The sequence below is a fragment of the Procambarus clarkii genome, chromosome 84, assembly GCF_040958095.1.
Source record: "Procambarus clarkii isolate CNS0578487 chromosome 84, FALCON_Pclarkii_2.0, whole genome shotgun sequence".
Classification (NCBI taxonomy): domain Eukaryota; kingdom Metazoa; phylum Arthropoda; class Malacostraca; order Decapoda; family Cambaridae; genus Procambarus; species Procambarus clarkii.
In genome coordinates, this window is record NC_091233.1 from 22,310,547 (window position 1) to 22,325,532 (window position 14,986).

Consider the following 14,986-nt stretch of genomic DNA (forward strand, 5'->3'; position numbering starts at 1 on the left):
ACCAGACTTTGCCTATTTATATTCTAAATTTGATATTATCGAATTTGAATCGATTTTTTTTCAAATTTGGGATGAGTTTTTTTTAGATTTTTTTTGGGGGGTTATATGGTTTCTTAAATCCTCTCATCAATGAGCTCAGCTCACTCATGTTCCCTGTTGGCTACTATATATATATATATATATATATATATATATATATATATATATATATATATATATATATATATATATATATACAAGAAGGTACATTGGGATTGTGAGGATACATAGTATAGTAATTACAATCTTGTAAAGCCACTAGTACGCGCAGCGTTTCGGGCAGAATACTATACTCATAGCCTAGTCGATAGAGCTTTGCATGGAGCTTTTGAATGGAAAGCTTCACCATAATATGGCGAGAGAGCTGCACCATAAGTCTGCCACGGGAGACATCTCCCGTCACGCAGGGTGCAGTCGCACCTCCACAGATCATCAGCTCTTGATACTGGTAATGGCTCAAAAGGGCCACCACTTACGGGCTATTCATGCCCGTGCCACCTTTTGGGTGGCTTAATCTTCATCAATCAATCAATAACTCTGGTCCATACAAGGTGTGCATCATAACATTTACCGAAATCAAATTTGGTTATACCAAGTCCCATCCATTGTGCTCAGTAAGTTTACCAAACAACGTATTGACGCTATTAAACCGTAACAACGGTAAAATAACGTTGTAGTTAACGATATATATATATATATATATGTTGGGTAGAAGTAACGAGTGAAAAATGACGGGAAAATTTCGATATTGATAAGGGAGAAGAACGAGGCGCCATTTAATAAATCCAGACGCGACCAGTATAGTATGGGAGCGAATGGCAATAAAATTCGAACATTTTCTTGCTAATTGTTCTTGTGAAATTGTTTTTACATATGAAAATCGGTTATGAAACATTCCACTTGTATACGTATAGACGTGGGTCATTAATAGTCTGCTCTTATAAGCTCAGATTGCAATTTACATATCAGTTAGCCTAGTCTGTACACTAAAGGTATTAGGAAACTAGAATATTAGCATTAATAATATGGTTAGTTTAAAATGCTGTACTGCTTTTAATGTCACGAAAAGCGTAAATATGAATACACGAATATAATTTTCAAGTCATTTGTCAGGACCCGGATTCAGGAAGCAGTTACGCAAGCACTTACGAACGTGTACATCTTTCCTCAATCTTTGACGGCTTTGGTTACATTTATTAAACAGTTTACAAGCATGAAAACTTGCCAATCAACTGTTGTTATTGTTATAAACAGCCTCCTGGTGCTTCGGCGCTCATTAACTGTTTAATAAGTGTAAACAAAGCCGCCAAAGATTGAGAGAAAATGTACATACAGGTTCGTAAGTGCTTGTGTAACTCCTTCGTTAATCCGGGGGTTATATACAGTATTGAGGAAGCAGTCTCTGGCATATATATACACACGTTATATGTTAATATTGGTTTAGTATATACTAACAACACAAAATGTGTTTATAATCTTAATATTAAGTGCTCATATGTTAGTCACAGCTGGTTACATAGAGATGTGTAGAAGACTGACTACACACAGAAATCACAATAGCGTGATACATCAAATGAACAAATCCACAAGGGCTGTGACGAGGGCTCGAACCCTCGTCACGGCCCTTGTAGATTTGTTCATTTAAAAGACTGATGTTTAATATACACTGCATGAGGTGGCGAGTCTGACATTGCCTCAAGTCTTTATACTCTGTTGGTGGTGTATAAAGTCTGACGTAGGCTGAAGTGCAACCCGTCCTCTTAAAAATAACGTCGCTCTTGGCTCGTATGCGCTATGGCCAAAAGTGGACGTAATTTGAAATGAAATCAGCTCACGAAAGTGACGTACTGTCCTGTTTTCTGTTCGAGTCGTCCGGCTTACTCGGAAAGGTTAGAAGAGGAAACTTTCAATTAACGTTTTTCATAACGTTTTGAAACTTTATGAGAATTTCCTGCCCACCTAACCTATCAGAGGACTTGACTAACTGGTGTTGAAAACAAAAATCTCAAATTTATTTTAATTTTTTTAATTTTCAAATTACGTCCACTTTCAACCATACGGATAAACGGCCAAAAGCGACGTTATTTTTAAGAGGACAGGTCTGTAGTCTCCACAACAGCTGTAGATGCTATACAAAAGTAGACAGGAATGAGAAGTCCGACACAGCTCTCAGAAGAACTTTGCATTAAGTTCTAAATTACACTGTTACCACATGCACTAAAAATAATGATGAGACAAACCTGAAAACAGCAATAATATAGGATAAAGTTAATCATATATCTAAAAATAAATCATTTATTTAAAAATAAATAATCTACGACATTATTATTATTTTATTGAAATAATAATATTTTGTCTAAAAAGTTATTATTTTTTGTTAAATTATTATTTTTTCTAACAAAATTAAAATTTTTTTAGCAAAATTAAAAAAATTTCAATAAAAATAATTAATCTAAATAATTATCTAAAACTAATGCCTTAAATATGAATAGTCTAAAACTAATACTTTATCTAAAAATTAATAGTTTACTTAGCTAATAGTTTAATAACGAGTCTAAACATTAATAATTTATAATGAACTATTAAAAAAAAATATTTAAAAATAAATACTTATCCAAAAATTAAGAATCTATACTTAATAATTTAGCTAAAATTAATAATTTATATAACAAATAGTAATCTAAAATTAATAATTTACGTGACAAATAATAATCTAAAATAAATAATTTAACTACAATTTTTTTAGATAAATTTAATTGTAATGAAATTTAATACAAAATTTATAAAAAGCTTAAGAATTTTGCATTTCTCCCATTTTCTTCAAAATTTCTTAAAAGGAATTTCAACTAGCTTGAGTTTTGGCATTTTTATCTTGAAAGAAAATTCATTTTGAACTATTATAAGCATTTTATGGTAAATTAACAACACCGTTACAATTACTCTTTTTTAGGTAATTTTTTAGGTAATTATTTTTTAGATAATTTTAGTTAAGTAATATGTGAGGTCATTATGAGGAGAAAGGGCTACGCCAATACGATTATATTCCTCCTTGGAAGGAATATGAATGAGAGGAGCTGGGATACGAGGACAAGGAGCTGGGATACGAGGACAAGGAGCTGGGATACGAGGACAAGGAGCTGGGATAAGAGGACAAGGAGCTGGGATACTAGGACAAGGAGCTGGGATACGAGGACAAGGAGCTGGGATACGAGGACAAGGAGCTGGGATACGAAGACAAAGAGCTGGGATACGAGGGCATGGAGCTGGGGTACGAGGACACGGAGCTGGGATACGAGGGCATGGAGCTGGGATACGAGGACACGGAGCTGGGATACGAGGACATGGAGCTGGGATACGAGGACAAGAAGCTGAGATGCTAGGACAAGAACCTGGGATACCAGGTACCTATTTACTTCTAAGTGAACAGGAGGCGTCAGGGTGAAAGAAACTCTGCCCATTTATTTCCGCCTCCACCAGGGATCGAACCCGGAACTACGAATCCCGAACGGTGTCCACTCAGCCGTCATGGGCAAGTATGATATCAAAGAATCATATCCTAAGAATCCCTTCATCATTAATGGACAGGACACAGTACTAAACTTGCTTCCATAACCACAAAAAACCTATAAATCATTTTTGGTTCACTTTCACCAAGGTTCGACACGCATCTATACACAAAAAACATTGATCCAAAACTTGTCAGAATATTCAAAAAAGTGTAAAGTTGAACACTTACGGGGATTGTTGAACACTGGGGGCTCCCTGTTGAACAAGTTAATGTGTCTGATGGCGTCCGATCTAACCGTGGCTACTGTAGGAATACAGCAAGTGTAGATAAAGCCGCCGCCACATTTATTGACCGGTGTATCTATAAGGCAAAAGGTAAAATTAATATGCAAGCATGCAAACGACTCGGTCATTAACGCTAATTGCACCTAATTGCATTAATCTGTTGCACCTAATCACTCAAGGGTAAATATTAGTTAAGAGGAGTAATTATAATCATCAGAACAGTATTGAAAAATTTAAACAATATTAAAACTGTAAAATAATTATATATATATATATATATATATATATATATATATATATATATATATATATATTTGGGAATTTTTAGTACATAATTTTAGGCTTTAAACCCGTATTTACTCAATCATTTCCATCAAGTTTATCGTTAATAAATTCAAATATTTTTTATAAATAATTAGCCTTTAAAAGTATTTTACAATCACAAATAAACATGGATATAACAAGTTATATACTTACAATCTACTCACAATCTGTGTCGATTAAAAATAGAGATTTGCTAACATACACAAAGATGTTACAACCGGTAATCTCACCTAATACGGCGCACTTTCTTAACAAGTTTACCAAACTTAAAGATACGACGAATTAGTACAAATTAAAGCTAATAATGACTATTTTTTCCCATGCATGGGCCTGTATCAGGGGGGGGGGGGAGTTACCCAGGACGCAGGTTCAATCCCACCGCCCTGCTCCAAAGACATTCTTGTAGATATCTCGCATTATTGTAGTCTCATGGTGTACATTTAAGATTGACGGGGTGTATGGAAGTCGTGTGAGAGACTGACCTCCGCGGAAGAGACAGGAGAGGATGAAGGTACAGGTGGCCTGGACCCCATTGTGCACGCATTGCTCCGGCAGGGAGAACATTCCTCGCAGGTAGCGACCCTCATCTGCTTCTGCAAGATAGATAGAGTGGCTGAGGCTTCAGGCAACCCATCCTCCAAATATTAGGAGGTAAATATATCAACACAAGTGTAATTATGTACTATTCCTAGTAGTCAGGAATTGTGTTAAACCGTACTGTTAAATAATTGCCAGAAACGCACCAAAATATTGCGAAAATTTGAGTTTACCTGAAAAGCTAAATAGAAAACCACGACCTAACCTGACCTTCTTAGTGTATGAGGACAAGCATTTTATTGCTTCTTAATTACAATTAGTACTTAACCTATAATATGTCGTACCAATAACCTATAGCTATATTGATATTACAGTTTTATCAAACTAATAAAACAAAACTAAAATCTTTCAATAAATTATAAACTCAGGATATTTTCAAATTTTGTATAAAATCTATTGTTTAATAAAACTGAAAAAGAAATTCTTTATATTTAAAACTTGTGTATATAGTCTAGGATAACTATTTAACACGTTAGTTTAGGATAACTATTAACACACGTTAGTTTAGGATAACTATTTAACACGTTAGTCTAGGATAACTATTTAACACGTTAGTCTAGGATAACTATTTAACACACGTTAGTCTAGGATAACTATTTAACACACGTTAGTCTAGGATAACTATTTAACACGTTAGTCTAGGATAACTATTTAACACACGTTAGTGTAGGATAACTATTTAACACGTTAGTCTAGGATAACTATTTAACACACGTTAGTTTAGGATAACTATTTAACACACGTTAGTCTAGGATAACTATTTAACACACGTTAGTCTAGGATAACTATTTAACACACGTTAGTCTAGGATAACTATTTAACACGTTAGTCTATGATAACTATTTAACATGTTAATCTATGATAACTATTAAACACACATTATTAGGCTTCTTTCACAAACTGAAAATGTTGACTTAATCCAAGATTTGAATTACAATCACTAGTCGAGCTAACTATCATTTGGTATTGTTGTCCTATATAATTTATATATATAATACTCATGCAAAATAGAAATCTGTAATATAATACAAAATATTACAAGTAAATAGATACATTTAGCCCGCTGTCCAGACCTACAGTGGCGCCCTCTATATTGTCCAGACCTACAATGCCGCCCTCTATACTGTCCAGGGGCCAGATTCACGAAAGCAATTACGCAAACACTTACGAACCTGTACATCTTTTCTCAATCTTTGGCGGCTTTGTTTACAATTATTAAACAGTTAATGAGCTCCGAAGCATCTGGAGGCTGCTTATAACAATAACAATAGTTGGAAGGGAAGTTTTTATGCTTGAAAACTGTTTAATAAAAATGTAACCAAAGTCGTCAAAGATTGAGGAAAGATATACACGTTCTTAAGTGCTTGCGTAAGTGTTTTCGTGAATCTGGTCCCAGACCTACTGTGGCGCCCTCTATACTGTCCTGTTCTTCACTGTGTCCCTCTACACAAAACCCTGTTCTTAAATGCAAACCATGCTCTGAAACTCTCCCTGGGCAGATGTAATAGGACCCATTATCACCACACCAGCAATAAATATCTCTTTGATATCCCCAGAGTCAAACTTAATCTGTGTAAACATTATGCAAATTAAGGGACCTAGTCTATGGAACTCACTCCCTAGTGAATTGAAAAGCTGTCCAACTTTTGCTTCATTCAAAAACAATGCTAAAAAGTACCTAATTTCATCTTCATTGTTTCCTACACTGAGCTTTAAATTTGCTCTGTATCTAGTGTTACTCAATCTCCCAATCTTTATGTACTTAATCCAAACAACTTTATCATTGTGATCATTGCTGTCTTCTTTTATGTGCTAGCCATATGCTGTATTATGCCTATTAATTTTTGTTAAACTACCATTCAAGCTGTCAATGCAATCAATCTGAGCTACCTATGTGCTTTAATATACCTACAAAATTTATCTTATCTTTTATTTTTTTTCTTGCAATGTACCTGTTATCATTTTTATAAATTTTGCTAGTATTTACCTACTTAAAATTTTCTTAGATTAAGGGCCTCCCCGAAACGCTGCGCGTACTAGTGGCTTTACAAGAATGTAATCACTATGCTACGTATCCTCGCAATCTCAATGTATCTTCTTGTATATATATAAATAAATAAAAATAAATAAACACAGCCTAAACTAACCTAGCCTAACCCACCTGAACCTAACAGAGCCTAAACTAACCTAGCCTAACCCACCTGAACCTAACAGAGCCTAAACTAACCTAGCCTAACCCACCTGAACCTAACAGAGCCTAAACTAACCTAGCCTAACCCACCTGAACCTAACAGAGCCTAAACTAACCTAGCCTAACCCACCTGAACCTAACAGAGCCTAAACTAACCTAGCCTAACCCACCTGAACCTAACAGAGCCTAAACTAACCTAGCCTAACCCACCTGAACCTAACAGAGCCTAAACTAACCTAGCCTAACCCACCTGAACCTAACAGAGCCTAAACTAACCTAGCCTAACCCACCTGAACCTAACAGAGCCTAAACTAACCTAGCCTAACCCACCTGAACCTAACAGAGCCTAAACTAACCTAGCCTAACCCACCTGAACCTAACAGAGCCTAAACTAACCTAGCCTAACCCACCTGAACCTAACAGAGCCTAAACTAACCTAGCCTAACCCACCTGAACCTAACAGAGCCTAAACTAACCTAGCCTAACCCACCTGAACCTAACAGAGCCTAAACTAACCTAGCCTAACCCACCTGAACCTAACAGAGCCTAAACTAACCTAGCCTAACCCACCTGAACCTAACAGAGCCTAAACTAACCTAGCCTAACCCACCTGAACCTAACAGAGCCTAAACTAACCTAGCCTAACCCACCTGAACCTAACAGAGCCTAAACTAACCTAGCCTAACCCACCTGAACCTAACAGAGCCTAAACTAACCTAGCCTAACCCACCTGAACCTAACAGAGCCTAAACTAACCTAGCCTAACCCACCTGAACCTAACAGAGCCTAAACTAACCTAGCCTAACCCACCTGAACCTAACAGAGCCTAAACTAACCTAGCCTAACCCACCTGAACCTAACAGAGCCTAAACTAACCTAGCCTAACCCACCTGAACCTAACAGAGCCTAAACTAACCTAGCCTAACCCACCTGAACCTAACAGAGCCTAAACTAACCTAGCCTAACCCACCTGAACCTAACAGAGCCTAAACTAGCCTAACAATTTATACGGTTTTGACCATCAGAAAACGAGCTTTGTCGATCCTTAATGGGGTGAGAATAGCTTGAGCTACCTCATCCCTTTGTGTGTATTTTACCTCAATAAACTTATTTCAATTTCAATTTGTCGATCCTTTTTTTTGTGTACTATTTGATGGTCTGACTATTTGGCTATTTAAAGCCTCGATAGTTAGACCAGGAAGCTGCAGATCAGGGTATTCTTTGCGCTTATTTTCCCTAAAGACTGAATCTTATTGTGGTGTTTGCCTAACGTGTTGTGTAAGACTCGGCAAGTCTACGGTTGTTCAACATCCTCCCAGTCAGTATAAGAAATATTGCTGGAACAACCGTGGATATCTTCAAGAGAAAATTAGATAATTTTGTTCAAGGAGTGCCGGACCAACCGGGCTGTGGTGGGCCTGCGGGCCGCTCCAAGCAACAGCCTGGTGGACCAAACTCTCACAAGTCAAGCCAGGGGCCAGATTCACGAAGCAGTTACGCAAGCACTTACGAACGTGTACATCTTTCCTCAATCTTTGACGGCTTTGGTTACATTTATTAAACAGTTTACAAGCACGAAACCTTCCCATTCATCTCTTGTTATTGTTATAAACAGCCTCTTGGTGCTTCAGAGCTCATTACCTGTTTAATAATTGGAAACAAAATCGCCAAAGATTGAGAAAAGATGTACAGGTTCGTAAGTGCTTGTGTAAGTGCTTTCGTGAATCTGGCCCTAGGAGGCTGTTTATAACAATAACAACAGTTGATTGGCAAGTTTTCATGCTTGCAAACTGTTTAATAAATATAACCAAAGCCGTCAAAGATTGAGGAAAGATGTACACATTCGTAAGTGCTTGCGTAACTGCTTCGTGAATCTGGCCCCCCTGGCCTCAGGCCGGGCTTGGGGAGTAGAAGACCTCCCAGAACCCCATGAAGAAGGTATTAATTATGACTTACGCTGGGCGGCGACGTAAGAGGTAGTGAGGAGGAGGAGGAGGAGTGTGTTCAGGGAGACCACCACTCCCCCCCACCTTCCCTCAACCATGACGTCACAACATCAACCTGAAAAAGTAGATAATCAAATGAAAATTAGATAATCAAATGAAAATGAAAAATCAAATAAAAAAAAATCAAATAGCATTTGAAAAAGATCATCAAATGCTTCAATTATCCTCTTTTCATAATAACAATTATTAATATTTTCAAAGAATAATTTCTTCGGTATTGACCAAAGAAATTGCTAATTAGCATCTGGACAACATTCTCAATGTTGAATGTTACATTCAACAATGTAAATTACATTCAAGTTACATTCTCAATGTAAATGCATGAAGAATTACTTCTCTACACACAGAAAGTAGATACATACCACTATTCTATCTGTCTATTAATTGGAAATACAGTAAATGCGATTTAATAAAATAATTTATATATTAATACGGAAGACCAACCGGTTTGGTTAACACGGAATTTATATTGTGATATATTTGCATGAGACATGTTCGTATAACACATCGTATATAGTATAGTTAATACTATAGTATAGTTAATACTAAAATGTTTATTTTTGTTTATTTAGGTAAGGTACATACATACAAGAAATTGTTACAAAGATTGGTTGACTTATAGGTAGAGCTAGTACATACAATGCCTAAAGCCACTATTACGCAAAGCGTTTCGGGCATTTAACTATATGGATAACTATACATAACTATACGGATAACATATCCGGATAACTCGGAACAGTTCTGAAGTGATATATTTACACTGAGGACCTGCTGCTGGAACATGTTAAATTAAAAGCCGTGACACACATATCTTCTGATTTTCTACATATTTCCTTACCTATAAGACAAGACATCCATCAACAACCGCTGCTATTCAGTGCCATTAGTGGCACCCTACACTGGCTCCCCCCGCAGCGTGCCACGATCTTAAAAAACGCGAGACCTCGCTGTGTTCTCGAGGACATTGTTAATAACCGCCATTTTCTCTCCGTGGGGGGTAAGGCCTCAACCACCCATAATATCTCTACATCATCTCCTCGAGCGGCCTTGACGATAAAAATATAACCACCTAAATTTGCACGCAGCTGTCGATAGTCTGGAAATTGGTTGTGTGAGAAGACTGGTTAAGTTTTTCTCCTCTAAGAGTCGGTCGAAGCCTCGCCACCATCAACCTTGGCTGCCAGGCTTTGACTGGAGAAAAACTCATCCAGTCCTCAATCTCAATTTCAACGCTATTTAGCGTGTAAATTTGGGTGATGAGAGTGGACTTAAAACGACTTTATTTGAAACCAATCCCCAGTCCTCAATCTCAATTTCAACGCTATTTAGCGTGCGAATTTGGGTGATAAGAGTGGACTTGAAGCGACTTGATTTGAAACCAATCTCCAGTCCTCAATTTCAACGCTATTTAGCGTGCAGATTTGGGTGATAAGAGTGGACTTGAAACGACTTTGATTTGAAACCAATCTCCAATTAATGAACAGATTGGTTTCGATAAGGGAAAGGTGGGGTACGTTTTGCGGTTCGGTCGGTTTATAGTCAAGCAAAAACTACGTCAAATTAAGTGAACGGCTACGAATAACTTGTGGTAGTGAGTGATGTAGTCGTCACAGCGTTCGTGACGCAAGTTACTATTAGTGATTAGGCTGCACACGACGCGTACAGCGTTCGTGAGACTTCGTGACTGCATCCAGACTCACACGATTCCAGAGACGTGTTACTTGCGTGCTTATACGAGATATGAACAATGTTCGTGAGACAAACATGGCGTTCGTGAGATGTGCTCAATAACATGCAAAATAATTAAAAACAATAATTAAATACTTGTGTTAAGGAGGAAATGTAGATGTTTATGTCTCAGAATGTTTGGTAATATGTTTATTGTTTGTGATGTGTGTCTATGTATGTATTAACACGATGTACTGAACGGGGTGAGAATAGCTTGAGCTACCTCATCCCTCTGTGTGTATTTTACATCAATAAACTTATTTCAATTTCAATTTCAATAATTAAAAGATTTAATCAAGCAACGCCTCCTTATAACTAGACAAGTTTCTTCGTTATATGTAACAAATAAATTTGAACAATAGCATACAAATATTACTACACAAAAATATGAAGATTTTGTTTTTGTATAATTTGTTATGGAAATAGTGAAACAGTACAGGAAATGCCATTTGAAATACATCATGGTAAACAATGGGGAACATTTACTACTGTCGCTGCTGTTAGGTTGGTAATACTGCGTAACTATGTTAGGTTGGCAATACTGCGTAACTATGTTAGGTTGGCAATACTGCGTAACTATGTTAGGTTGGCAAAACTGCGTAACTATGTTAGGTTGGCAAAACTGCGTAACTATGTTAGGTTGGCAATACTGCGTAACTATGTTAGGTTGGCAATACTGCGCAACTATGTTAGGTTGGCAATGCTGCGTAACTATGTTAGGTTGGCAATACTGCGTAACTATGTTAGGTTGGCAATACTGCGTAACTATGTTAGGTTGGCAATACTGCGTAACTACGTTACGTTGGCAATACTGCGCAACTATGTTAGGTTGGCGAAACTGTGTTAGGTTGGCAATACTGCGTAACAATGTCAGGTTGGCAAAACTGCTCAACTATGTTAAATTAGATTAGATTAGAATTTTTATTCAGGTAAAGGTACAGACATTGAAGATAAGTTACAAAAATAATGTTGGAATTTAAAGATGAGTTAGTACATACAATACCTAAAGCCACTACTAGTACGCATAGCGTTTCGGGCAACAGCAGGGTTGGCAAAACTGCGTAACTACGTTAGGTTGGCAAAACTGCGTAACTACGTTAGGTTGGCAAAACTGCGTAACTACGTTAGGTTGGCAAAACTGCGTAACTACGTTAGGTTGGCAAAACTGCGTAGCATTATAATACCAACGTTTTATATTATTAATTGTCATATCGTCAATGTAAATGAAAAATCAGTAGAGGTTTTGGTGATGAGATTAGGCTATCGTGACGGCGGAGGAGGAGGACAAGAAATTACCAACAAGGGGGGCGCTTACCTCTACAAGCTGTCACCATACATCAAACTTCTATACAGACAATTTCCTGCAGAAGTAGGTTACACGACTATCATCATTCAATTAGTTGTTATCATCATTATCATCTCTCCTCCTGAGCACTCTCATCCCTGGCAATAGCCACTCCCATTTTGCACCTTAGTTGCCCCCATGTTTCAGTTTTCCCCCTTGTATTATTCAAGCCAATTTTAGTTACGTTATCTTTAAGTAAATAATTTCGTTATTCAGAAAGATAACATATTCATCCGAATCATTTCTAATGGAACTACTGCGATATATTTCAGTTAAACTTTTATGAGAGAAGAAATAAAGAGGCATTAGGCTAGTAGTGAAATTCTGCTCATTTTTTCTCACAGTTTAAGACACTTCAGTAACTTTATCCGAGTGTGTTGTACAAAGTTTACACTCTGCACACACCTCCTTTGAGCTACAAGTCCTCTTTTGGAACACAAATAGATCTGCCCTCTGTTGGAACACAAATGGATCTGCCCTCTGTTGGAACACAAATAGATCTGCCCTCTGTTGGAACACAAATAGATCTGCCCTCTGTTGGAACACAAATAGATCTGCCCTCTGTTGGAACACAAACAGATCTGCCCTCTGTTGGAACACAAACAGATCTGCCCTCTGTTGGAACACAAACAGATCTGCCCTCTGTTGGAACACAAACAGATCTGCCCTCTGTTGGAACACAAACAGATCTGCCCTCTGTTGGAACACAAACAGATCTGCCCTCTGTTGGAACACAAACAGATCTGCCCTCTGTTGGAACACAAACAGATCTGCCCTCTGTTGGAACACAAACAGATCAGCCCTCTGTTGGAACACAAACAGATCGGCCCTCTGTTGGAACACAAACAGATCTGCCCTCTGTTGGAACACAAACAGATCGGCCCTCTGTTGGAACACAAACAGATCTGCCCTCTGTTGGAACACAAACAGATCAGCCCTCTGTTGGAACACAACAATTTCAACGCTCATATCCCCCAAAATAAGGAAAAAAAAGCATTTTGGCAACAGCCTGGCGACAAAAACATGCTGTCACTTCAACATTACAAAAAAGCTCTCGCCTAAAAAGTGACTGCACTTTCATAACCCACAACGACACTTTTATGTATTTATGGCTTAATATAAAAGTCCTCAACTGTGGCTGCCATGACCTGAAGTGATGATAATAATAGGAGGCATTAGCTCTGATTCACTTGTCGAAGACCATCTTATTGACCACAACCTCTCCTGGACGACCATCTTATTGACCACAACCTCTCCTGGACGACCATCTTATTGACCACCTCTCCTGGACGACCATCTTATTGACCACAACCTCTCCTGGAAGACCATCTTACGGACCACAACCTCTCCTAGACGACCATCTTATTGACCACAACCTCTCCTGGACGACCATCTTATTGACCACAACCTCTCCTGGACGACCATCGTATTGACCACAACCTCTCCTGGACGACCATCGTATTGACCACAACCTCTCCTGGACGACCATCTTATTGACCACAACCTCTCCTGAACGACCATCTTCTAGCCCACAACCTCTCCTGAACGACCATCGTCTAGCCCACAACCTCTCCTGAACGACCATCGTCCCGATCACAACCTCTCCTGAACGACCATCTTCTAGCCCACAACCTCTCCTGAACGACCATCTTCCCGATCACAACCTCTCCTGAACGACCATCTTCCCGATCACAACCTCTCCTGAACGACCATCTTCCCGATCACAACCTCTCCTGAACGACCATCTTCCCGATCACAACCTCTCCTGAACGACCATCTTCCCGATCACAACCTCTCCTGAACGACCATCTTCCCGATCACAACCTCTCCTGAACGACCACCTTCCCAGCCACAACTTCTCCTGAACGACCATCTTCCCGATCACAACCTCTCTTGAACGACCGTCTTATTGACCACAACCTCTCCTGAACGACCATCTTCTAGACCACAACCTCTCCTGGACGACAGTCTTATTGACCACAACCTCTCCTGAACGACCACCTTCCCAGCCACAACCTCTCCTGAACGACCATCTTCTAGACCACAACCTCTCCTGGACGACCGTCTTATTGACCACAACCTCTCCTGAACGACCACCTTCCCAGCCACAACCTCTCCTGAGCGACCATCTTCTAGCCCACAACCTCTCCTGAACGACCATCATCTAGCCCACAACCTCTCCTGAACGACCATCTTCTAGCCCACAACCTATCCTGAACGACCGTCTTCTAGCCCACAACCTCTCCTGAACGACCATCATCTAGCCCACAACCTATCCTGAACGACCATCATCTAGCCCACAGCCTATCCTGAACGACCATCATCCCGAACACAACCCGCCCTGGGCGCCCGTCTCCCCCAGCCCGCCAAAACCCGCCTCTACACCCCCGCACGCCACTCATGAACACATGTAGCCTCACCACCTCATGGGTCACCTTTCCGGACACTTTCACCTCGATGAGTCAAACCCAAACAATGACAATAAAATCTCGCATAACTAAGCCTTTAAAAAAATATATCCCGAAAGATCTTTGTCCAATGATAAAGCTTTCACATGGGAGATGATGAAATACTTAATACGACCTTCGTTTATATGGCTACTGGGGGGGGGTGTATTTCCCGCTGGTCAAGCCCAATTATATGTGTAAATATATATACATTTAAGATTTTAATCTGGTGTTGGGCTTAATTCCTATCACTCTGGAGGGTTATTAAGGCCACCACAACACCTTACTGAACTTTGGACATTCTCTCTTATAGTGTGTGTGTATAATATATATATATATATATATATATATATATATATATATATATATATATATATATATACACACGAACGCAATATTTGGTCTACTTTGCAAGGCCCGGGTTGGCTAATTTGCCGAGTTTTCCTATAATTATATATTTTTCTAATTTTTTCTTATGAAATAATAAAGCTTTCCATTATATTATTTATGTTAACAT

General features: G+C 38.7%; 2 protein-coding genes across 5 annotated transcripts in view; one reads left to right on the forward strand and one right to left on the reverse strand.

The window, feature by feature from the left end:
• The window catches only part of LOC123774886 (brain-specific serine protease 4), a 109,372-nt gene that overhangs the window by 30,094 nt on the left and 64,292 nt on the right, over positions 1-14,986 (reverse strand). For all 4 annotated transcript variants that reach the window (XM_045769569.2, XM_045769566.2, XM_045769571.2 and 1 more), the window contains 3 exons: positions 8,900-9,004; positions 4,638-4,748; positions 3,776-3,907 (listed from right to left, as the gene is read on the reverse strand). In XM_045769569.2, the coding sequence (XP_045625525.1) occupies positions 3,776-3,907; positions 4,638-4,748; positions 8,900-8,987 (331 nt within the window). In that variant the 5' untranslated portion in view covers positions 8,988-9,004. The remainder of the gene's footprint in view (positions 1-3,775; positions 3,908-4,637; positions 4,749-8,899; positions 9,005-14,986) is intronic.
• On the forward strand, positions 12,490-13,005 carry LOC138358617 (uncharacterized). Its single transcript, XM_069316686.1, has one exon. The coding sequence runs from the start codon at positions 12,490-12,492 to the stop codon at positions 13,003-13,005; it is 516 nt and encodes a 171-aa protein (XP_069172787.1).

Excerpts from the sequence above, each read along its gene's own strand:
- LOC138358617 (XM_069316686.1), top strand. The coding sequence starts at position 12,490 with ATGGATCTGCCCTCTGTTGGAACACAAATAGATCTGCCCTCTGTTGGA.